Source organism: Natator depressus, chromosome 12 (assembly GCF_965152275.1).
Source record: "Natator depressus isolate rNatDep1 chromosome 12, rNatDep2.hap1, whole genome shotgun sequence".
NCBI lineage: Eukaryota > Metazoa > Chordata > Testudines > Cheloniidae > Natator > Natator depressus.
The window spans coordinates 5,037,076-5,059,885 of record NC_134245.1 but is presented as its reverse complement, the minus strand read 5'-3'; the positions used below and the strand labels follow the sequence as shown (position 1 = coordinate 5,059,885).

Sequence of the window (22,810 nt, the reverse complement as noted above, 5' to 3'; positions counted from 1 at the left end):
TCCTGCATAGCACAGGCCAGAGAACTTCCCCCAAATAATTCCTGGAGCAGAGCTTTGAAAAAAACAGCCAGGCCTGATATTAAAATTGTCAGAATGGAGAATCCAACACTTGGCAAATTGTTCCAGTGGTTAAGTACTTTCACTGTTACTAATTCACACATTATTTCCAGTCTGAATTTTGTCTGGCTTCAGCTTCCAGCCATTGGATCGTGTTAGACCTTTCTCTATTGGACTGAAGACCCATTATTAAATATTGTTCCCCATGTAGGTACCTATTAAACACACACATCAGAAGCAGGAGCGGCAAAAGCTCCCTAAAAGGGGGGGGCCACCTGTGCCCAAACTGTGGCTCCCCGTGCTGCCCCCAAGACCCTGCCCCTGCCCTTCTTCTCCCTGAACCCCTGCCCTTACACTGCCCCTTCCCCTGAGGCTCCACCCCGCCTCTTCCCCACAAGACCCTACCCCCCACTTGCTTTGCTCTGCCCCCTCTCCCCTGTTGCTCGCCCTTACAGCTGGTAAAAAATAAAAGTGATGGGGCCATGGACCCCGGGCACCCCCTGTTCTGGTGCCCCGATCACAAGTTAGTCTCATCCAATACTTGTGCATAGGTACTGTCAGTGAAGGGGCATGCTGGAGGTAGCTCTTGTTCTGTTTGTTGAAACACTGGAGATGAACCTAGAAGCAGAGGAGCTCTGAAAGGAAAGCCCTCTGGCTAATTCCGAACTACCCAGACTGAGCATCACTTACCCGGTCTGAACTTTTCCCTTTCAATGCTTTAGGGCACTGTCCTGGGCATGTTAGAACAAATCCTACATCATGCCAGTGAAAGCACTGGCATCTAGTGACTGCAGGGCAGACAGCAGTAACCTTCAATTGGGAAAGGTTAGAAAACTTCTCAAAAATATGATGAGCTCCCCAAAGGTGACAGATCCGTTGGGCAGATAAGGGTCTGAGAGCATTAGACCAACTCCTTTTGGGGGGAAAGGGGTGCAGGTGGGGGGGGGCTGCAGTTCGCAGCCTGGAGGAGGAAGAAGCCACAGGATCCAGGGACTAGCAATGTACTCCCCTGACCCAGGAAAGTTCAGCTAAGTAGCAGCCTGAGGTAGTGCAAGCCCAAGGCTTTGGCCCAGAGAGGCATGGCAGGAGCATCCACCAGGTGCAGAACGGGGCGCGTGAGTGAGGCAGAGGAGTCCCAGCCAAGGGCTGTGGACATCAAAGAAGCTCAGAGGAGGAGCTGTGTGACTCTTGTGTGTGTATACACACACACACACACACACACAGAAAGAGAGAGAGAGCTGTGCGCCTGTCTTAAAGTACCAGTGAGCCAGCTGGAGCCCAGCTCAGGGGCTCACTCGTTGGCCATGGTGGGGAGCCCTCAGCCCTTTATAGACAACTGATAAATCCACTGGCAAACTTTGCAGCGCATGAGCAGCCAGCTGGCGGGCAGGTGGCAGGGGCTGGGGGAGACGAGGTGCGTGCACAAGAGTGGCTGGGCTGGGGGAGGGCCTTGGGGAGGGGGCCGGCTGGCTCGGCAGGCAGGCGAGGGTGGGCTAGGGGCGAGAGGAATGCCTGCATGAGTGGCTGGCCGGCTGGCTCACGGCCGGTGGGTGGGTGGGGAGTCTGCGGGGAGGAGGTGCAGAGGCGTGAGCAGTGGGTGGAGGGGGTCTCAGGAAGGGGGGGAACAGGCATGAGTCGTGGGCAAGGGGGCCAAGCGGGGCTGGGGGTGGAATGTGGGCAGGGCTTCCAGGGGAGGAGGCTGAGCGGGGTGTGGGCCTTTGGGTTAGATTTCATGGTTCTATGCTGAGATTTCACCAATAAAGTATCACGTGTGAATGTCTCAGGCATTGCAACAGCCTTAACTCAGGCACTCTGTCTGTCTTGCCACCCAGGGGAGCCCAGCTTTGTGACAGAGGGTTCCCTACACCAAAGATCACAGCAATATTTATGTTACTTCCAGTCCCTAAGGACTAGTCACTTACCCCAGGACAATTGCACCTTAGATCTCACACCAAAGACAATGCTCGTAGCCAATCCTATAACAAACCATCTACAGAGCTCTTAACTAGGGGAAGGAAATAAGAGAGTTCTTTACAAAGTTAAAGCAGGTAAATACACACACAAATGAGTTACAGTCTTAACTGGCAAAGGGTAACAGAAGCTTCTATAATAAGCAAGCTGTATATGTCTCTTGGGCTAACCCAGGCTAAACACTGGGGATCTCCTGCTTATGCCTAGAAACCCTGGTCCCCAGAGTCCAAGCAGCATCAAGATACAGTTTCCCCTTGTCAGGGAATAATTCATTTGCACATCTCCTCTGTATGAGGCGAGAGCAATCAACAAAGTCATTGGCCGCTGATGTTCCACGATAGTTAGTCTGGTGTCGCTGGGCCGGCTGGGCTGGGCAGGAGATAAGACCTTTTGTTGGAAGCCAGAATTTCGATCTCATTCACGTCTCTCTCCTGACTGGTGACTCCCAGGTCTGGCGGCTCCCAGGGCAAATGCTCAGCGAGTACCTCACAGAGTGGGCTACAGCGGTTACGTGAAATTAACACAGACAGCAACTCACAAGCGCTCGATTAGCCCGCGTAGCCCAGGGTCGGTGTCCCTGCTCAGTGGCTACACCCAGCTCCCAGCATCTCCTTTCGCTTCCACCATGGCCAAGCCGGAGAGGCCCAGCAGCAGGGCGCTGCACCAGGGACTGCCCCTGCGCTCAGCCAGGCTCCAGCTGCAGTGCCTTGGGGCACCGTCGCAGCGCCCACAGATGGGCATCGCTTACCAGAGGCGCTTGCCTGGAGGGCCAGGCAGAGAGCCGCGTGCAGGAAAGCCATGCTGGGTCAGTGCTCACAGCTGTGCCAGGCTGCCCAGAGCCACGCACTTTATACCCTCTGGGTGCCCTGGGACCGCCAGTCACGCACGGAGCAGGGCTAAACCCAACGTGCGTTTTCATACTGTGAATGCTATTGACACACAGGTGATCTGGAGTAATCCCTGCCTGGATTTGACAGTAGCCAAGTGAGGCATGGGCAGAGGCGGATTAGGGGTTTGTGGGGCCCTGGGCCAGAGCAAGTGGGGCTCCCCCCCTCACTCCTTCCACCTGCCCCCATGCTCCAACCCTGCTCCCCAGCAGGAGCACCAGATGGGTGGGTGGGTCAGTCAGGGTGCGGGGGGTGCCTATTTTTCCAGGGGCCCCCCAATTGGCCAGGGCTCCTGGGCACGGGCCCCACTGGCCCAGTGGCTAATCCGCCACTGGGCAGGGGGACTTTGGCATAAGCTGGTGCCTGCTTTGCCAGCGACACACCAGGTCCCTGAGCACTCAAGCCCAGCAGAGCTGGCTCGGCCTTGAGAGTTCGCAGTCCCTGGGAAGAAGGTGCCACTGACACCTGCTCCTGCTGGCCAGCATGAGACCCCCCCACAGGTGCACTGGACATGAGCCAGGGAAAACCAGCCCAACGCCAAGCTCTGCTCTGAGCTGTCCTCTGCCAGAGACACTCTGTGCCTGCCAGGGGCCACCCCGGGTGTTGGGGCACGTCTGAGTGAGCAGAGCTGTAACTGTCCTGGTGGAGGAGATCTGTGCTCATGCCAGGACGATGTGCCAGGCCCAGTCAGGGCAGGGGCTGGCCAGGCTCCCCCATGCAGCTCGGCCAGGCACGAGCCCTGCCCCAACACCCACAGCTCTGCAGCTGTCCCTCAGTCCCAGCCCCATGCTAGTCCAGCCCTGGGCGCCCTCCCGTCTCTGCCAATGCCTCTCAGACCCACCCTGCCCGCCCCGTGCTAGTCCAGCCCTGGGCTGACCTGATGAGACTCTGCCAGTCAGACCCCACGTGCCAAACTGAGGGCTAGGCTGAGACTCCACCAACTCATTTCCCATGTGTCCCAACCCCCAAGTGAGGTGCCAGGTGGCAGGAGGGGGTGGGACTGGGAAGGGGCAGCCTGCCACCAGCTGTGCACTCTCTCACCTGGATGCACACCCCCAGCCAGCCGACGCCTGCTCCTAGCAGCACACACAGGGCAGCGGGGGCAGGGAGATGCTATATTTGGCCTGTCACTGTCAGCTCAAGGCCTGGGCGGAGCAGGCGGGGCAGAAGCTCAGCTCTGCTCCGTGCGTGACTGGTGGTCCCAGGGCGCCCAGAGGGTATAAAGTGCGTGGCTCTGGGCAGCCTGGCACAGCTGTGAGCACTGACCCAGCATGGCTTTCCTGCATGCGGCTCTCTGCCTGGCCCTCCTGGCAAGCGCCTCTGGTAAGCGAAGCCCATCTGCGGGCGCTGCGACGGTGCCCCAAGGCACTGCAGCTGGAGCCTGGCTGAGCGCAGGGGCAGTCCCTGGTGCAGCGCCCAGCCGCTGGGCCTCTTGGTTTGGCCGTGGTGGAAGCGAAAGGAGATGCTGGGAGCTGGGTGTAGCCACTGAGCAGGGACACCGACCCTGGGCTACGCGGGCAAATGGGCCAGCGAACTGCCACTCTGCCCCTTTGGCCTGTGTGGAGACAGCTCCGTGGGACCCCCGCGGGGCAGTGCTGGGTACTGCTGCCCTGTTAGCGCCAGGGGGCCTGTGGCAGTACACGGGCAGCGCCTGTTCACACAGACAAGGTGCCTTCAGCCTGGCACTGCCTGGGTGCCAGCTGCCCCCCTCCCAGCTGCACTCCTGTCCAAGAGGACACTGCCAGGGGGGCCCCTTGGTGCCAGCCCTACAGGCAGTGCGCCCTGACCTCTCGGTGACCACCAGACCCCAGATCACTGGGTGACCGTCAGCCCCCGGTGACTCACGCAGACCCCTCAGTGACCGCCAGCCCCATGGGCAGCTCGCCCAGCCCCCTCGGTGACTGCCATCCCCCAAGTGACTCACCCAGATCCCACAGGCAGCTCGCCCGGCCCCCTCAGTGACTGCCAGCTCCCAGGTGACTGACCCAGACCCCTTGGTGACCACCAGCCCCCACAGGGAGCTCGTCCCTGCAGATTGGGACTGGCCTGAGCCCAGCAGTGGCTGCTGAGCGAGCTCCCTAGACGTTGAGCAGGGCTGGTTTTCCATCTCCAGGCTGTGGGGTCCCCGCAATCCGACCAGTCGTGAGCAACTTGCAGAGAATCGTCAATGGGGAGAACGCGGTGCCCGGCTCCTGGCCTTGGCAAGTGTCCCTGCAGGTAATGCTCGCTCCTCATGGTGGCCCTGTGCCAGGCAAGGCAGGGACAGGGGCCTGGGCGCCAGCTCAGAGCCCAGCTGCCCCAGTCTGACATGCTGCGCAGCACAGACCTCACCCAGGGCCCTGCTGAGCAGCGCTGGCTCGCAGGGTCTGGGCTGGGTCAGTGCAGGAAGCCCCCAGGCTGGGCTGCCCCATCACTGTTCTAAGGGAATGGGACAGAGGAGAGGGCCCTAGCCCCCCAGCCTGCATAGGGCTGGCGTTGCTGCTTGCTCGAGCCCTGCCTGCCCCCTGCCCAAGCCCTGCCTCCCCCCCGCGGGGGGCTGGTATCATGGCCCCCCTCCCCCCACATGTTCCTCTGCATCCCGCTTGTTTGACAAAACTGATCAAGGAATGTCCCACCCTAAATAAGATGCATTCAAAGGGTGGGAAATTCCAGCTGTCAGGGTCCAGCTGTGGGATCAGCACAGGCCGGGGCCCCCCGGGATGTTCAGTGGCCTGGCTAATCCACAAGCCAGTCTATCCGTCCTGGAATTAGAGCTAAAAAGTGCTGCCCAGGTGCTTGGAGCAGGAGCAGCCGGTGCTTGGGAATCTCCGATCGTAGCAGGGCCTTTCGTGGCCCTGGCCGCATCTTAGGAAGAAATCCAAAGCAATTTGGCTTGTGCAGACACAAGCCCTGCCTGCAGCACACAAGCCTGGGAAGCGGCACCCCCAGGGCAATCGCTTGGAAAGCCCTGAGCGTGCGGGGCCCGACTAGCGCGCCCATTGCATTGTGCCCTGCAGCTGGGCATGCACGGCTAGGCTGGGACAGCGCCGCTAGGAATGAGGAGTGCTGAGCGGGCATGCGGCCCTGGGCCTGGCGGGGTCCGCGATGGCTGCAGTGGGATCCTCAGGGACTTGCCATGGCCTGTGGGCACCGGGCCGTGATCCCAGGGACTGCCAGGAAGGACGAATAATGGAGGGAGCTGGGCCCCACGCCCAGGGACGGATGCTGCTCCCAGCCGGTGGATCAGGAGGGGGAGCAGGGCACAGAGCGCAGGAGGCTCTGGATGGCATTTCGGTTTGTGGTGGTGCCAGCGACCCAGAGGCAGAGCCTGCCAATGCCAGGCTAAGTGCCAATCTGCAGTCAGGCAGCTCAGGGCCCCCCGGGCCTGGAGCGCTGGGCACATGCCAGGGTGGGTCCCTCAGCCCATCCCAGGCTCCCTCTCCTCCGTGCCATTCTCATTCCAGACCAGCACCGGCTTCCACTTCTGCGGTGGCTCCCTAATCAACCAGAACTGGGTGGTGACGGCTGCCCACTGCAATGTCAGGTAAGGAGACGGTGCTGCAGGCCAGGCCAGTCGCTGGAGCCGCTCTGCATTGGCTGGTGCCACGGCTCCGCCCGGGCACAAGGACAGCCCCAGTGAGCGAGACCCCCCAGCTGCCTCGCACCCAGTCCCAGCAGGGCAGCGGGGCACCTTGGGCTAAGCAGAGCAAGTCGGGGGCCTAGGGGAGCTGGGCGCAGAGATAAGACCAAAGGGCAGGGGTAAGATCATGGCTCTGCTCTCCAGGTGAGCAGAGGGTTCCAGAGCTGGGGCATTGCCTAGGGCCTGGCAAGGGGAGGGGGCAGGAAGCTGGGCCGCTAGCCAGAGGTGAGATTGTTTTCCTGGGAAGAATGGAGCCAAAGAGCCAACCTGCCCTGGGGCTGCCCCAGCCCCAGCCCTTCCTGCCAGTTCCCTACTGCCAACCCAGGGCCCGAGACCCGGACGCTGCTGCTCCATCCCAGTTAACAAACACCCCTACGGAGGAGGGGCCGTGAGGTGGGGCCCCCCTGCTCCACCATGGCTGAGCCTCCCTGGTGCCGTCTCCTCTGGCTGGAGCCTGGGCCCCTCTGGGGCTCAGCAGAGGAGACGCTTGCTTGTGCCACAGGGCAGCTCCCCTAGGCTGGGGCAGGCAGAGGTGGCCACTGGAGGGCCCAGGGGATCCTGGTGCAAGTGAGGGTTACTAGGGCGAATCCCTGGGGGTGGGCTCAGCGACCCCTGTCCAGGTGCCCAGCCCCACTGGCTCTCTCCCTTGCAGAGCTGGGACTCACTTTGCTGTCCTTGGGGAGTACGACAGGAGCTCTGGAGCTGAGCCAGTCCAGGTCAAGACCATTGCCAAGGTGAGTCGCCACTGAATGCCATCTGGGATCCTGCAGAGAGGGGGGCAAGATGCTGGGCAGTCCCACAGAGCCCAGGGGCAGGGGGCAGGCACCCCAGCTCTGTGCCTGGGGCTGGGCCCTGGTGGGGGAAGAAAAGGGGCTGGCAGAAGCAAACCCCCTTCCCAGCACCGCTTGGCAGTGGCATGGCCAGGCATGGGAGCCCGTTCTCCACAGAGCAGGGACGGGTGTAGGGACAAGTCACGTTCCTTGCCCAGCTCCGCCCGGGGCTCCCTGGGCCAGGCTCTCTGTGCCTCCTGGAGATGGGCCCGTTACCAGGCGATGGGAGCCCGGGAGGCCCTGGCCTGGAGTGAGCCCTTGGGGAGTGCAGCCCAGTCCCTTGTACTCACCCAGGCCAGTGCCGCAGGAGCCCTGGGAAAGGGCAGTTAGCGAGGCAAGGTGGGGAGCTGCCTGGAGGCCCCGTGCCCAGCTCAGCACTGTCCCTCGGGGCAGGCAGGATCCAGCGAGCGAGTGGGGCGGGACGGCATTGCCCCGGGGGGGACCCTAGCCTCCCCCCCCCCGGTGCTAAGGGCTGCTTGTCCCTCCCCCATCCAGGTGATCACCCACCCCTACTGGAACGCCAAGACCATGAACAACGACATTACCCTGCTGAAGCTCTCCTCCCCCGCCCAGCTGGGCACCCGCGTGTCCCCTGTCTGCCTGGCCACGGCCGGCGAGTCGCTGTTGGCCAACCCCACGTGCATCACCACTGGCTGGGGGCGGACCAGCGGCACCGGTACGTACGCACAGCCCCTGGGGGGGGCCACTGGGGGTCAGACATGGGGCAGCTTGTGCCTCATGCCCACCCATATGGGCTTCATGCGGCACCCAGCGCTGGGGCACCTGGCCAATGCATGGCAATGAAACCAGCGGGCACCATGGCGCCTGGCCTGGGGCCCAGCAAGGGCTCTGCTGTGGGTCTGCCTGGGGCTGGACGGGTACTAGGCTGCCAGTGCTGCAGCATCCCAGCCACCCGTGCCGCTGTGTGCCCAGTGCCCGAGTGGTCCAGCCGCACCCCACCCCAGCCACGCGACAGAGAGCCCAGCAGGGGCAGCCCAGTGCCGGGGGCATCCTGCCAGGGCAGGGCAGCCAGCAGGTACGTCTCTGTGTGTGTCTGTGTCTGGCTGTCCCCACACTTGGCCCTGATCGGGGGTTTGTTTCCCAGCGAGTGGTGGGGCCGTCCGGCTGCAGCAGGTGGCCCTGCCCCTGGTCACGGTGAGCCGGTGCCAGCAATACTGGGGCAGCCGCATCACCAACTCCATGCTCTGTGCTGGGGGGGCTGGCGCCTCCTCCTGCCAGGTAAAGATCTGTAATGTCACCCATAGAAGGGGTGTTGGGTACAGGGCAGGGTGGGCGTGGGAGGGGAAGGGACACAGGGCAGGATGGGGAGGGGGAGGGGCACAGGCCAGGCTGGGCGGGAGAGAGGGAGGGGCACAGGGCAGGGTGAATGGGTGGGGGAGGGCACAGGGCAGGGTCAGCAGAGGAGAGAGGGAGGGGCAGAGGAAGGGGAAGGGCATAGAGCAGGATAGGTGGGGGGAGGGGCACAGGGCATGATGGACACAGGAGAGGGAGAGGGGGAGTTGAACAGGTCAGTCTCAGTAGAGGAGTGGGGAGGGGCCCAGGGCAGGGGGGAGGGGGGAGGGGCACAGAGCAGGATGAGGAAGGGCACAGGGCAGGGTGGATCGGTGTGGGGGAGGGGCACAGGGCAGGCTGGGTGGGAGAGGGGAAAGGATCTCTCCAGAGCCCCTCGCCTACACTCAGCTAGTGCCCCAGGGAGCCCTCCTCCTGCCAGTGCCCAGGCACGGCCTCTCTCTTGCACCGCACCCTGGCATGGTGCCACGTCATCCCTGCTCTCTCGCCAGGGGGACTCGGGCGGGCCACTCGTGTACCTGAAAGGGGGAGCCTGGACCCTGATTGGGATCGTCTCCTGGGGAAATAGCAACTGCAACGTCCGGACACCTGCCGTGTACGGCCGAGTCAGCGCCTTCCGCACCTGGATCGACAGCGTCCTGGCCTCCAACTAGCGCCTGGCTGGGCAGAGCAGCCCAGGGCCCTGACACGTTGCTGCAGAGCGCCAGGGAGCGCGGGCAGTGTTGGCCTGGGTCAGCGGGCCGCTGAGAGCCCAGGACTTCCTCCTGCAGGCTCTGTACAAAGGAATAAAGGGTTTGTTCTGTGCAGCCGGTGTTTTGTCCAGCTCCTCTGTGCTCAGCCCCTGCAGCACCAGGGGTGTCCTGGCTCCCCGTGCCCAGCCCCACGCTGTGCAGGGAGGGGCCAGGTGTGTGAGGAGCCTGGGGCAATGGAGCCAGCTGGGGGGGGGGGTCTCAGGTGAGACCAGATCCTCTGCCCTCTCTGACAGTCCCAGCGCGTTGCCCACACGCCCTTCCCTGGGGGGGGTCCGTCAGTCCCAGCATGTTGCCCACATGCCCTTCCCGGGGGGGGGTCTGTCAATTGGCTGTGCCATACAGATGCCCCCCCTGCATGCTAGGGGCCAGCCCAATGGGCCCTGCTCAAGCTGGAGTTAATCCCTATGAGCCTGCAGAGCCACTTCCTATGTCCTGCCGGCCTGTTCTGCCCCCATACTGCCACGCCCGGGAAGCTCCGGCAGACGGGGTTTGCCCTAGGGGAGAAGAGGAATGGTCTGGGCAGGCCGGGGCCCTCTGTCCAAGTGACCATGCTCCCTGGAAAGGCTGCTTTGCCCACTGCCCAGGATGGGATGGGGGCTCAGTGTGGGGCAGTCGCTTCGGCAGCTGGTCATCTGCAGGCCCAGCCGGGTGCAGCAGAGCACCAAAGTGGGGGTGCATGGGCAGAGCTGGCTGAAGGACATGGGCCCTGGGCCATGCTCTGAGGCTTAAACTCCATCCCCACGCCCTTGGGGCAGCCTGTCTACACAGACCTTCTGGCCCCACCTCTGAACCCCAAGCCTCTAGGCTCCTCTCCGGTACCAGCCGCCCTTGCCCCAGCTCTGCTGAGCTGCTGCCTGGCTTGTGAGCCACCCTCACCCCTCTGCTCACAGCGGGTGCAAGTGGGGGGCCCAGGACAGGAAGGGCACTGTGCCGGGTAGATTCCCAGGCAGTGCCCAGCCCAGCTCCAGGCAGCTCAGCCTACATGGACCTGCTGGAGAAAGAGGGAAAGGGCGAGATAAAACAGGAGTTCGGGATCCCACTAGGCTGCCACGTACATACAGACAGCCCCAGGGACATCGGCTCATTACGGGTTAATAAAGCCCCAGCCCTGCCCCTCTGTCAGCTCCGCTGTGCCCCTGGTGCAGTGCCACCTGCTGCCACCACGGGTCTGCCTTACAGCCCCAGGAGGCTGGTTCTCCATGGGCCCCTGGTTCCTGCAGTCCATGGGCTTCTCCAGTCTCACCTGGCAGGGGAGGTGGTTTCCCAGGCAGGGGGCTGCTGGGCACCACAGGAGAATGCTCTGAGCCTACAGGGCTGTGGGTGTTTGGGGGGCTTGCGGGAGTGCGTGCAGGTCAGGGGGGTGACTCAGAGGAATTAGGCAGGACGCGAGGAGGTGGGGAGGACTGAGCCACGTGGAGGCTGGGCAGACTACAGGGGAGAGGTCAGGACTAGGTGGAAGCACCAAGGGGCAACAGTCCTCTCCCATCCTGCCCCTAGAGCTGCCCAGGGGCCCTGTTCCCACGCAGGAGGGGGAGGGAAATGGGTGCCCACTTCTCCCCCCCCATGACACCCCTTACCCAGCTCCCCACTTACAATGATACCCACCTGCAGGGGAGGCAGCACTGGTTGCTTGCAGCCCCCCGCCCCTCGTTCTCTGAGCACCAGGCATGTGACAGTCACCAGCAGAGCCCAAACTGGTGTCACTGGCACCAAATCACAGGTCTCTGCCCTGAACAAAACCAGGGACGGGCCCCAGTTCTAAGCGCCTGCCCCTGCAGCCGGCTCAGTGGGACCACAGCCAGCCCCTAGGGAAACCCTGGTCACACACCCCAGGGCAGGGCATTTACACACCATCCCCTGCCCCCCACCACACCAGGGCATTTACACAGCACCCCCTGCTCTCTCCATACACACACCCAGGCCAGGGTATTTACACAGCAGCTTCCCCCCCCCCCACACACACACCTGGGCCAGGTATTTACACAGCACTGCCCCCCCAACACTCCCCAGGCCAGGGCATTTACCCACCCCTACACACACACACCCCAAGCAGCATTTGCTAAACTTAACCATTTTCAAACCACCAGGCCCAGAAAACTCACATCCAAGAGGCCTGAAGGAACCACTGAGCCAGCTGGGGGACATGCCAGAGGACCAGCAGCCTGCTAACATAGTTCCCACATTTAATGGGGATGACTCAGAGCACTACAGACGGGTCAGTCTGATGTCAGTCCCAGGTAAACTAATGAATCGGCTAATTCAGGACCCGACTTTCAGCCTCTGGCTCTTTGTTGATATGGCAGCCAGCTGGCCTGGGTCCCCAGAAGATAGGTCTGTCCAACAAACCTGTGATCATTGCTTGACAAGATTGCAGGGCTGGTTGGTAAAAGGAACTGTGCTGATACTGTATACTTGGTTTCCTCCAAGGCATCTGGCTTAGTACCACATGTGACACTGGCAGACCAAGTGCCAGCTCATGCCACGGCCTGAGGCCTCACTGACCACTGACAAATGCACAGCTGGAACCCCATCTGGCTCACCTGTGTGAAGTTAGAACAGACAGTTATAACCATGTGTGTAGTCTTTATGAAATGCTAGTAGGATGCTGCATGTATTAATCCTACTTATCCTATCTGTAGCCCATATTATCAGGTACTGTTGAAAAGTTTGCTCCATAACTATAAAAATGTTTCCTAAGCCCGTGGATGGCCCACAGTCAGGGGAGAAGCCCAAATGTGAACACTCATTCAACACAAGAGGTGTCACCTCCTCCCCAACACAAGGTCTATAGCCATCAGACAAGCCATTGTGCTCAAAAGACTTTGCTGACTGCTTCCCCCACAGCCTGGAAGAAGGAACTTGTCTTCATGCTGGGGGAAGACAATAAAAAAGGAGAATTTACTATTCCTATTCTGCTTGAATGCTGAGGGGCAAGGGTTTTTAAGCATAAGCAAGGAGTCCCCAGCTGCTTTGCCTGGATTAGCCCTAGAGGATATACAGAGTCTGCTCATTAGAGTCTCCTACCACTGGCATCAGTGCATTTACTTATACCAGAGCCAGGACCCAGCTCCCAGCATCCTGGGGTGGGGCAGGGCAGGGTGTCCCCGCTTGGGGCGGGGGTGCTAGGACTTCCCTGTTGGGCAACAAGAGAGCAGAGCAGAGGAGCTTGGGAAGATCCTTGCCCTGCAGGCTAGTAGCTACACATTGGGCTCCCTCCTGGGAATGGAAACATCAGGCCAGAGCAAGATGTCTGCTTGTGTTTAGCAGAGCTATCAAGTGAGAGGGGTGGGAGTACAGGATCGGGGCCAGCCTGGGAGATGAACAAAGGGCTGCAGCTATCTCACAACATCTTCATTGCAAAACCCGTAAGCTTCCAACTTGTCATGGACCAGACAAGGCAGCCAAGTGCCTGTCTGCAAAAAACAGCAGTGAGGCGTTGGGGGTCACCGCAGGGAGCAAGCTTTGGACTGGTTCCTTTAGCATCTTCGGAGCGCGGAGAATCAGGCGACAGAGCTATCCAGCAGGACCTAGGGGCAGGAACTGATCCAATGAGACATCCTGGGGAAAGGCAGCTAACGGCTCTGAGGCAATCCCAGCAAGCAGCAATGGCCGACACACAGGTACTAATGGAGAGCACCAGAGGCAGGGGTTTGCAAAGGCCTGTGTGGTGGAGGGCTGCGTAGGCAGTCGCACCAGGCCAGGGCCAGCATCATTCTCTAGGGCTGTGCTGCAGCTCCACCTGGAATGGGGGTTCACACCTGGGCCCCCTTTACCAGAGGAGCAACAATGGAGGGAGCTTGCCAAAGAGCAGCCGCCCTGAGCGGGGGCTGACGAAATGACAAATGAGGAGAGACAAAGAGCTCAGGGCAGAGGTGAACCTGCTACCAACTCAGGGTGTCTGCCCTTCGGCCTCCTTGTCAATCAGGGTGACACAGGAGCAATAGGATCAAAGCAAGAAGGGGAGCTACATCTATTGGAGAAAGCCCTCTCCTAGGCAGCTCCGTCTGGCTGGGGAGAGTGCCCCATGGGAAGAGCAGAAGATTAAGCCAAGACTTTGTGCTACTGTCTAGGGCTGCTCACGGACAGCAGGTTATCTACTGGCAATAATGGTGAGCACCCAAAGATCTGCTGTGCACTTCCGCAAACACACAATCTTAGGTCCTGCCCAGACAGCATGAAGAGCACGTTGAAGGAGACCCAACTCCCAGTGGCTTTCAGTGAGAGATGGGTGCCTAACTCCCTTTGAGACCTTTGAAGATCTCACCTCCGTAGGCCTTCCCTCTGCTGCCAAGTGCTTGCAGATCCTTGGCTGAAGACAGCCTACAGAAATGGCAACCACTATTACTTTAATGGGGACAATGCAACATTTCCTTAAGGGAAGTAGCAAGGTCTCCTCGTAAAGGGTCCCTGACTCACTACCGCACCTGGTGTGTTTGGGAGAGGAGTGGAGCGCAAGTAGGCATCACTCAGCCCCAGGTACATTCAGCAACTGTAACCCCATAAAAGCCCCCTCCTTTGGGTGTCTGGCAGCGAGCAGGCCCCAGCCAGGGAACGAGGACAAAAGGTTTATTGGATACACCGGATACATTTACACATTTAACAGACTGGATACACAAAATAAATAATTCTATACACTCATTTTAACATTACAGGGTAAGTACCATGGATCAGATCTCACTCTACAAGAGATTCCTTAGTGTACAAAAGGAATCAAAGGCAAATCACAGAACCGGATACTTCTCAAGACAAACAGCGCATCCTTTTGAGAGGAGATAAAGTGGGACATGATGCGAGTACCTTCAGCAGCTCCTACACGGCAAGGGACGACCTGGCAACAAAACTGGAGCCAGCACGTCAAGACCTCCTGTCCTGAGGGCTTCCAAGAGGCATCTTTGTGTCATGAAAGGTAACAGAAAGGATCACAGCATCTTCATGTGTGCTCATGGCAGGTGCTCTGCCTACCAGGTACCTACATTTGGCCCAGATTTCTTCCACAGTCGAAAAGCAACCACAGTGCAAAGTTCTCAGAGCAGCAGCCAGCAGCTCATCTGGGTACCGAGGAGAGAATCTACAGTGTGTTGTGCATAGGGGGACAGAGGGAAATGCAGATGGAGAAGGGAATATCGTCAGGCAGGCAGTGGCCTCTCCTTCCAGGCACTGTTCACCAAGGGAATGGTCAGAGCGGCAAGGGACAAAGCTGTGCTCTGGGCACGCAGCACCACCAGAGAACACCCTTCCTATTGCACGTCTTTGGCAACGCCCCTGCTCAGTAATGCACACGTCTGACACACAGGCACATGCCTCTGTAGCGTTAAAGGGCTGCATAGTTATCTAGGCTTTCTGGGGGTGGAGATGAATAGTCTGAACAAAGCAGCAGAAGCCTCGTGATAGGGAGAGCATCAATATAGTCCTCACAAAGTCTGGTACGAGGCATCAAATAGCACAGGCACTTAGTGATAGTTTTTCAAGAGATACAGGAGATTTGGAAACTGCAAGGGCATGTGTGACACACACACACAGATGCCCACTAGGCACATGCAACAGCCCTTTCAGTGTGCAGTAAGGAGCAGCTTTCTGCAATGCTTTCCAAGTGTTTGATTCTCTAGGAAGCCACTGTTGGCTCCCATCTCTTCTAGTCACACACTATTAAGGATTTTTAATATTACTGCAAATCAGATGAATGTGAGCTATAAATCAAAAGTCAGAGTTTGCAGGAGGATGTCATGTAAGATGTGACATGGCCTCGGCAGGGCTGCATTACCCACACACCATGCAGGCTGGGTTGGGTGGTTGGTTTGCATAAGGGACAAGAGGGATTAAATTCTGACATGAAGCGATCTCCTTCCTACCAGACAGGTCCTGGATAAAGAGAAGGCAGGTACTGAGGAGAGATGATCTACGGGCCCGAGCTGTGACCCCAGAGACAGGGATGCTCCTGTTCTGGGTGGGCACTTTGGTAGCAATACAAGAATTGTTACTGATCCTGGCCCTTCCCATCCTACTGTAAACACTAATGAGTGCAGCATGCCCCCAGGAGAGTCCATGTGCTCCCCTGAATGGGCCTGGCTGGTTCTTCAAGATGTTGGACCAGATCCTCCGGGTCTGTTACTGTGCTGCTCAGACATCACATAATGACTGTACTTTGGTCAGAGGTTGGCAGCAGGCAATTCCTCTTGTACAGCGTACCCTCTGCTAGCATGAAACTGGCAGAGGTGACATAGCATCTTCCTATGCCAGCTGCTCCCCCTTCATGGCAGAGCAGAGCTCTGTCCACCTCTCCTCCCCTGGCATGAGCAGGCCACAGGGAACAATCTGCCCCTATAGCTGTATCTTGGCATCCACGGCAAAATACTGCAGTCAACAGGGCAGCTTTAATGGGACTAGCCAAAGAGCTGGCTCCACCAAGCTGCCACTCCAGAAGGAAGGAGCCGCGCTTGGGGACTTGAAGCCCTTTTCAATAATCAGTAGGTGATGTGGGGTCTCTTTAGTGAGCCCAGAGCCGCAGAAACAATAAATCCAACATCGCTCCATGGTTTTTATGCCCAAGTGCCTCGCTTGGTGCACACTGTTAGCCTAGGTTCTGATGAAGGCCTCAGAGAGAGACAGAGCCCGCTGTCCTGCCCAGATCAGCCACAATCATTTTGGGGGCCACATGACGACATTAAAAACTCTCATCTTTTACTGTAAAAGTGCTGGGTCACTAGAGAAGTGCATGTCCATGTGCCCAGCCTCAGTCTCCCCACAGCCCTAATACAGTATGTCGGGCATCAGTATTTCCACCAAATATGTCCACATGGCAGAGCGCAGAGTCCAGAATGTGGGACAAGGAGCAGGATGGAGGAGGAGGAAGGAAGAAGCAATGGAAAGTTACCAGAGAAGACATTAGAAGAACTAGACCACCCAGCCCAAAGGGGTTAGAATGTCTGCAGGCTGATTATTCCCAAACCTGTTGCAGGAACTTCATTGCAGCTGGTTTCCAAGTCACCACCCAAAGCAGCATGCCAGCACTCCCTAGCTGATCTCACCTACTTCTTAAACCTGTAAAGCTCGTGGGAGCAGAGGCCATGCCTTCATCTGTGTTGCATAGCTCCGAATACAACGGGGCCCTGAACCTGACAGGGGCTACTGGGTTCTACTGCAATCTGAATATTATGTAAGATATCACCATTATTTTGGAATACTTCATGAAGCAGCACTGACCTCTTCCCCATCAGCTTGGCATTTAGCTGTCTGGCGTTGCATTGGGAGGGAACAGGAGTAGACTAATCAAGGCTGCATCCATGACCATTTTGGCTAATAGCCATTTTTTAACCCAGTTATAATTTTGGCCTTCACAAGTAATTCTTCGAGTAATTTTGTATCATCTGCAAATTTTGCCTCCTCCCTATTCACCCCCTTTCCCAGATCATTTGTGAATGTGTTGAACAGCGCGGGTCCCACTACAGATCCCTGGGAGACGCAGCTCTTTACCTCTCTCTAGTGTGAAAACTGACTATTTATTCCAACACTTTTGTTTCCCATTTTTTAACCATGAGAGGACCTTCCCTCTTACGCCATGACTGCATAGTTTGCTTAAGAACCTTTGATGAGGGACCCTGTCAAAGGCTTTCGGAAAGTCCATCTCCAATACATTCATAAGTGGGATCCAAAGTCGCATCCTCCGTTTGCAGCCCACCTACTGTTCTCCTTGGAAGCCCTTTTTTATTTCCACTAATGCGCCAAAATATGCAGGATCCAATGGACAGCATTCTGCGAAGCCAGATCCACCTCCTGCGAAAGAGCAAGCAAGCTGAAACTCCTCGTCAGAGTGAAGAGACCATTTCACACAGTATTGCTAAGTTCCAATAGACAGACACATGTACTTCCCTTCACTCCTTAAAGGAGCATTTCCCAGGGAATAGGGTGGAAAGCAGCAATTTGAGAGCTTGTCCCAGGAATACAATATACTAGGTTACCAAGTGATTGCTTCCAGTCTCAGCCCATTTACTCTCTACTTTCTCCTCACATCCCATGAGATTTCTGCAACAAGGCAGAACCAGTCGAATGCTGGTGTTCACTAGTAGGCAACGGAAGACTGAACAGATGTCCTATTCAGCCAGCTTCCTGCCTTTGTCCACGTGAACATTCATTTGCACTCGTATGTGGCAAGTGGCTGCTCTTCAGACCTATACCCATACCCACATGAGGAGAAGGTAACTTGTCATTCCCTAGGCACTACTCTCCTGCTTACAGGAGGAGCAAACAATGTCATGTGACTTAGGTGACCAATCACACACCAAGGATAATGAATAGCAAAGCAGCCAAAGTGAAGTTTTCAAACAACCTGTTGGATAAAATTCGTTCCCACGAGCAGTTTGCTGAGCAGTTACAAAGAGCACAATTGTAAAAATCAATGATTTGGGAACAGAAGGGACAAATTCATCCGATTGTCCATGTGTACGAATAATCCAGCCACTTCTACCCACAGGGAAGAGAGCATGGTTGGGCAGAAAAACCTTTTCAGGTGCAAAATGCAAATGAAACATTCACAAGCTAATGTTCTCCTGGTACAGGTGGAAAGAGGGAGTCAAGGAGCTCGCTGCCCTTCTACCCCTCCATTAGCCCCTCAAATAACCAGCCAGCTACCTTCACTATTTGTGTGACTCCACAAGCCTAGCACCCTATGACAGCAAACCCTGGGCCATACGCGGATAGAGGGAAAGGCTGGGGTGGCTATCAGAGATGTCAAGTAGCATAACTGTAACGATTCTGCTCAGACATCTGAGGAGAGCCCAGTGGCAGACAGAAATACTCCTAACCGGAATTCAGGCGCTAGCGTATCACAATTTCTGTGCCAATGGTTCAAGCACACATGGCCAAGAATCGTTCCCCTGCCTCACCAGTCCAATATGCTGCTCTGCTATGGACGACGTCCGGTCAGGGGACAGAAAACTGGGCATTACAATCTGGGCAGTTTCGCCAAAGGAATAAAAAGGGAGGTGCACTCATATTAAAGACAAAAATTATTCAATGGCTCTGACAGCTCTGTCTGATCTGATTGAGAGCACGCCCCCTACAACCTCACCAAGTCCCCTGCATACCAAACACGGAGATGTCTCACTCGTAACTATAAGGAAACAAAACGCAAAGAGCTCTCTCTCTGCAAGATGATATACTGCGATTTGCCACTAGGTGTCACCCTAACTTCAGTCATATTTCACTGTCAAATGCAGGGAGAGGGACAATTTTCACTTACTGAGCAGGAGATTCTCTCTGGGTACAGTGTGTCCCAGAGAGCTCCCAGACAAGTGAGATGCAGACCTCACCCAGGGCACAGATACACAATCACTGCGTTATTTCTGAGATTATTCAATACTGGAGCAAGTGTCCCAAACTCACACTAGGCCAAAACTCAAGAACCCTAGTTAAGAGGGAAAAGAGGGAGACAGGTAAAATGCATGCAGGCAGACTGTGGGAGAATGGGGGCAGTGTTTAACCTGTGAAATCCACAAATGAGGCGTTTCCAAAGGGAGACACTCCCGAGTCTCAGGTCAGGTGGAGAGAGTCGAGATGCTTGCATGAAACAGACGAAGGCAGGGAGTCCAGAGAGCAGGCAAGGCAGAATTCCAGCTCAGCAGATCGAGGGCATGTGCACAGCAGACGAACTGGCCTCATTAGCAGAACTATCTGCGACTGCAGCACATTTCCAAAGACAACCCAGCCCAAGCACTTTTGTAACCTGCGCTCAGCTAGTGGGACTCCTGCCACTAGCCTCTGCTGGGGTGGGGTGGCCTAGGTCACGCCATCATGCAGTGTCACATACACACCTGAAAGCAAGACAGACCTTGTGAGCCTCACACTGAGTCACCAAGAACTGGCTTTGTCCAGAGCTGATACGACCTCTATAAAGGAATTTTGTTTCCCATATTAGGCCCTACATCTGCCACAAGTGACGTCACACGGGACCTTTCTGGATGATGTATCCCATGATAACTCAATTGCCAAGGAAATGGGCTCCATGGCTGCAGCGTTCTGAAGAGTAATGGCTGCCAGCCTGGAGGGAAGACTCTCCTGGGTGAGACAGATGTTCCCGCAGGTTCTGTCCCAGTCAGGAACTGAGACGGGGAGGGAACACATTGGATTAGACCAGAACTCAACACGTGGCAATCTGGCCTTTTCTGCAGCTTCATTTATCCTACACAAGGGAGGAGAAAGACTTTGGAAAGGCTTGTGGGTAAGGCAGTGGTCTGGGACTCTGGAGATCAGGGTTTTAGCGCTTCCTACCATAGGGAATGACACACCCTGCACAAGGTCATGGCAGAGATGACTCTGCCTTAAGTCCAAAGAGGAAAATAAGGAGCCGAGTGACCCCTGACGGAGCAGGGAGCGCCTGGAGCAGTGCTTCCTGAGGCCTGGCACGTGTAACCAGGGCTGATGCTCCAGGTTGAGTATCTGGTAGGAAAGGCTCCCATCCCAGTGTTAACAAGGTGTTTCTGTGGTGACATGACTGCCCCCATCCCACTCTCTTGTGCACACCGTAGCCTGCCCTGAAGCTATCCCAAAGACAGGCCTGGGGTGCCAAGCAGGCCAGGCGCTGGCAGAATCAGCGTGCGTGGCCGAATGGGAGGCAGCGGGTAATGGCTGGGGCAGTCACAGTTTTGGCCTGGTAACGGGGCACAGTTGGAACCATCCATCTGTCGGGTCCATGGTGCAACACGAGGGTGAGAATCCAAAACCTTAAACCCAGCAGCAAGAAGGAACGCCAGCTTGCCTCTGAGGACGCCCAGATCAGAGGGGCCCCTGCCAGCACCAACCTCTGCTTCCATTTGTCCTCGTGCTTTTTGCCTCAAAATATGTCCAAAGTGGCCTCTCCTGACACCTCCGCACCCTCCCTTTGTGCCTGCCTCAGCTGCTCTGCACTGGCTCACAAGCCTTACTCTTCCTGAGACAGAGGAGATCTTCTTGAGTGCTAGCGCAGGGGTGGGGGCCAGGGCTAGCCACGGGGTTTGCTTTAGAAAAGACGTTTTTAAAAGGTGTCCTGCGAAGCGTCTTGCTCCTGCAGGATTCTCATCCTCTCTCCTCCCCACAGTTAGGAACCTGCAGTCAGGGCAAAGGGGAACTGTGACTGCAGACGATCTGCACTCCAGGGCGCCGATATCGCAATCAATCCTTAACCAGCATGAGTAACCTGTGACGCTGTCACAGTCACCGGGGCCTTTGGGGGAAACCTCTCTGCTTCATGCTCCTCACTGAGTCACAGCAATTCCAACCCTAGCTGTGCGTGTGACTCCCACCAGCATCAATGGAAAGGCATCATGGAGTCCAATATAAATACTGTCCAAGCATGTATAGGGACTTAACATTCTGGAATCAATAAATAACTAAAGGCAGCCAAATTCCTGGGCTGGGGAGGGGGCTTTTCTCTTTGTGGCTCCCTAATCTGCTGAGTACTTGAGGCCCTGAACTTTGACCTTCACTCTGGACCTGAACGAGCACAAGAAAGGCTTTCACTGCTCCACTTCCTGCACCAGGCTCCGAGACGCAGCCCACCCAAGTGAGGAGTGCCCGTTGTGGGGGGCTGGGGTGCAAAGGTTCCATGTCCCACGAGCTTCGTGCACATGTAGGCTCACTCCTGCAGGAGGAGCCTAGGTGCTCCCCGCCGAGTGGGAACGTTGCACACCTGCACCAGAGGAAGTGCTCCTGGGAAGACAGCTGGCGGTTTCCTGCTGAGTCCTCAGCCATTGTATTGCTGCTGGTAGCGCAGGTTGAGCTCCCGCAGCTCCCGTTCCCGTACCCGCCGCGACTTATTGGATTTGGTGGAGCGGCTGGAGCGGGTGGACTGGGCCGATTTGGTGCTTTGGCAGCGAGAGGACGCCCTCTTGAGGAGGTTCTGAGAGATGGAGCGATGCAGGTTCTTCATGGATGAGGAGGCTGCCATGCTGACTACCCAGGGGTGCTTTAAGGCTTGAAGAGCTGTCATCCTGTCACTGGGATCCACTGTGAGCAGGCGATCAATGAAGTCCTTGGCCAGATTGGACACGCTGGGCCAGGGCTGAAAAATTAAAAGGAAATTATGAGAACACAATATTCCCCATGACTTCGTTAGACAAGCACCACCCCTCCCCGCCCAAGGAGGGCCAGCCATGCCCCTGAGTGCCGAGCACTGATTTATTTCACTTGTAGGCATCCCCAGGGCACTTCCCCTCACTCATCCATCCTCAAGTCCCGAAGTTATAACTAGTGCAGTGTCAGGACACAGAGCGTCAGAGGCTTCCGTCAGCCCCCACCAAATGACACTGCCGAACGGGCTACCGGGGTCCACTGCAGATCACCATTCCTCCTCCTCTGCTGGACTCTGATCCCCAAAGACTGCAGGCACCTGCCAGATCCTGAATTCTGTTCCCCTGCTCTGCAGGCCACTGGCCCTTACCAACAACACACATATTTGGGCCTGGTTCTCAGCTGGTGGGAATCAGTATGGCCCCAGTGGAGCTATGGCGGAGGATGCGACCCTTTGGCTTTACATTCCATGCTAGTGCTCTGGACCGGGGTTACAATCCTTTCAGTATGTTGTTTTGGGGGGCACAATTTCTTTAAAACTGACAAACGTACATTTCAAACACCCCTGACCCTGCTGATCCCACCCCCCTGCCATGACAGCCATTTGCTCTGATGTGTCACACTTCAACAGAATCTCAGAAAAGCCTCCCACCATTCTGCATAGTCAGAGTCCCTGCTCCCCTGAAATTCATCTTCCCTACTTGACAGAGCCCACTAATTAAATGTTCGTCAGCAGGGTCAGCTGAATGGTTTGTTGTGAACAAAGGCTCCTGTGAATTTAGCCTTTTTCCTGCCCACTGGCAGTGTGTGATTTCTAGAAATGTGTTCATTTTTCAGTTCTGGGGATAAATAATTTATTTGACCAAATTTCAGCCCTATGAGCTGTTAATGAATAACCCACGGCAAGTATCTGCTTGAGTATTAGAAATGTGGAATTCACCATTCAAACCCTGTGACTAAAGCATGCACAATTGTTTCTGTTCCCTGATGACATGGCCTACCCTTTATACACCACTGTGCTTCCACCTGAAATTCTTTTAGTTGCCGCACAAACAGATTGTGTTTGCTGATTAAACCAGTATTGGCCACAGGCCCAAAACATGCCTCCGTGAACATAAAAAGGTACCACGTGCGATTGTCTGTCAATGCATGTTCCCATAACTCACTCTACTCTTCTCATCAGTCGCGTACCTAAGAAATCTCAGGATAGACTGACGTAAATCAAAACTGAGGGGGTATTAATACTGCCTATGTTTGCACGCTCTCTCTCTCTCTCACACGCATACATACACACAGGCCCCCCGTGCAATGTAAGGCTGAGGCGGGTTACTCCCAATTTCTTAT

General features: G+C 56.8%; 2 protein-coding genes across 2 annotated transcripts in view; one reads left to right on the top strand and one right to left on the bottom strand.

Annotated features, from left to right (window-relative positions):
• Nucleotides 1–4,186: 4,186 nt before the first annotated feature.
• On the top strand, nt 4,187–9,328 carry CTRL (chymotrypsin like). The gene is made up of 7 exons (XM_074969101.1): nt 4,187–4,238; nt 5,029–5,132; nt 6,359–6,438; nt 7,187–7,268; nt 7,860–8,040; nt 8,470–8,603; nt 9,167–9,328. The coding sequence occupies exons 1-7, from the start codon at nt 4,187–4,189 to the stop codon at nt 9,326–9,328; spliced, it is 795 nt and encodes a 264-aa protein (XP_074825202.1).
• Nucleotides 9,329–14,007: 4,679 nt separating this feature from the next.
• The window catches only part of PSKH1 (protein serine kinase H1), a 78,854-nt gene continuing 70,051 nt past the window's right edge, over nt 14,008–22,810 (bottom strand). The window contains exon 3 of the mRNA XM_074968403.1: nt 14,008–21,458. Within this exon, the coding sequence (XP_074824504.1) occupies nt 21,141–21,458 (318 nt within the window). The 3' untranslated portion in view covers nt 14,008–21,140. The remainder of the gene's footprint in view (nt 21,459–22,810) is intronic.

Coding starts and splice junctions, on each gene's coding strand:
- CTRL (XM_074969101.1), top strand. CDS start 4,187: ATGGCTTTCCTGCATGCGGCTCTCTGCCTGGCCCTCCTGGCAAGCGCC. Junction 4,239..5,028: donor CCTCCTGGCAAGCGCCTCTG/GTAAGCGAAGCC, acceptor TTCCATCTCCAG/GCTGTGGGGTCCCCGCAATC. Junction 5,133..6,358: donor CTTGGCAAGTGTCCCTGCAG/GTAATGCTCGCT, acceptor TTCTCATTCCAG/ACCAGCACCGGCTTCCACTT.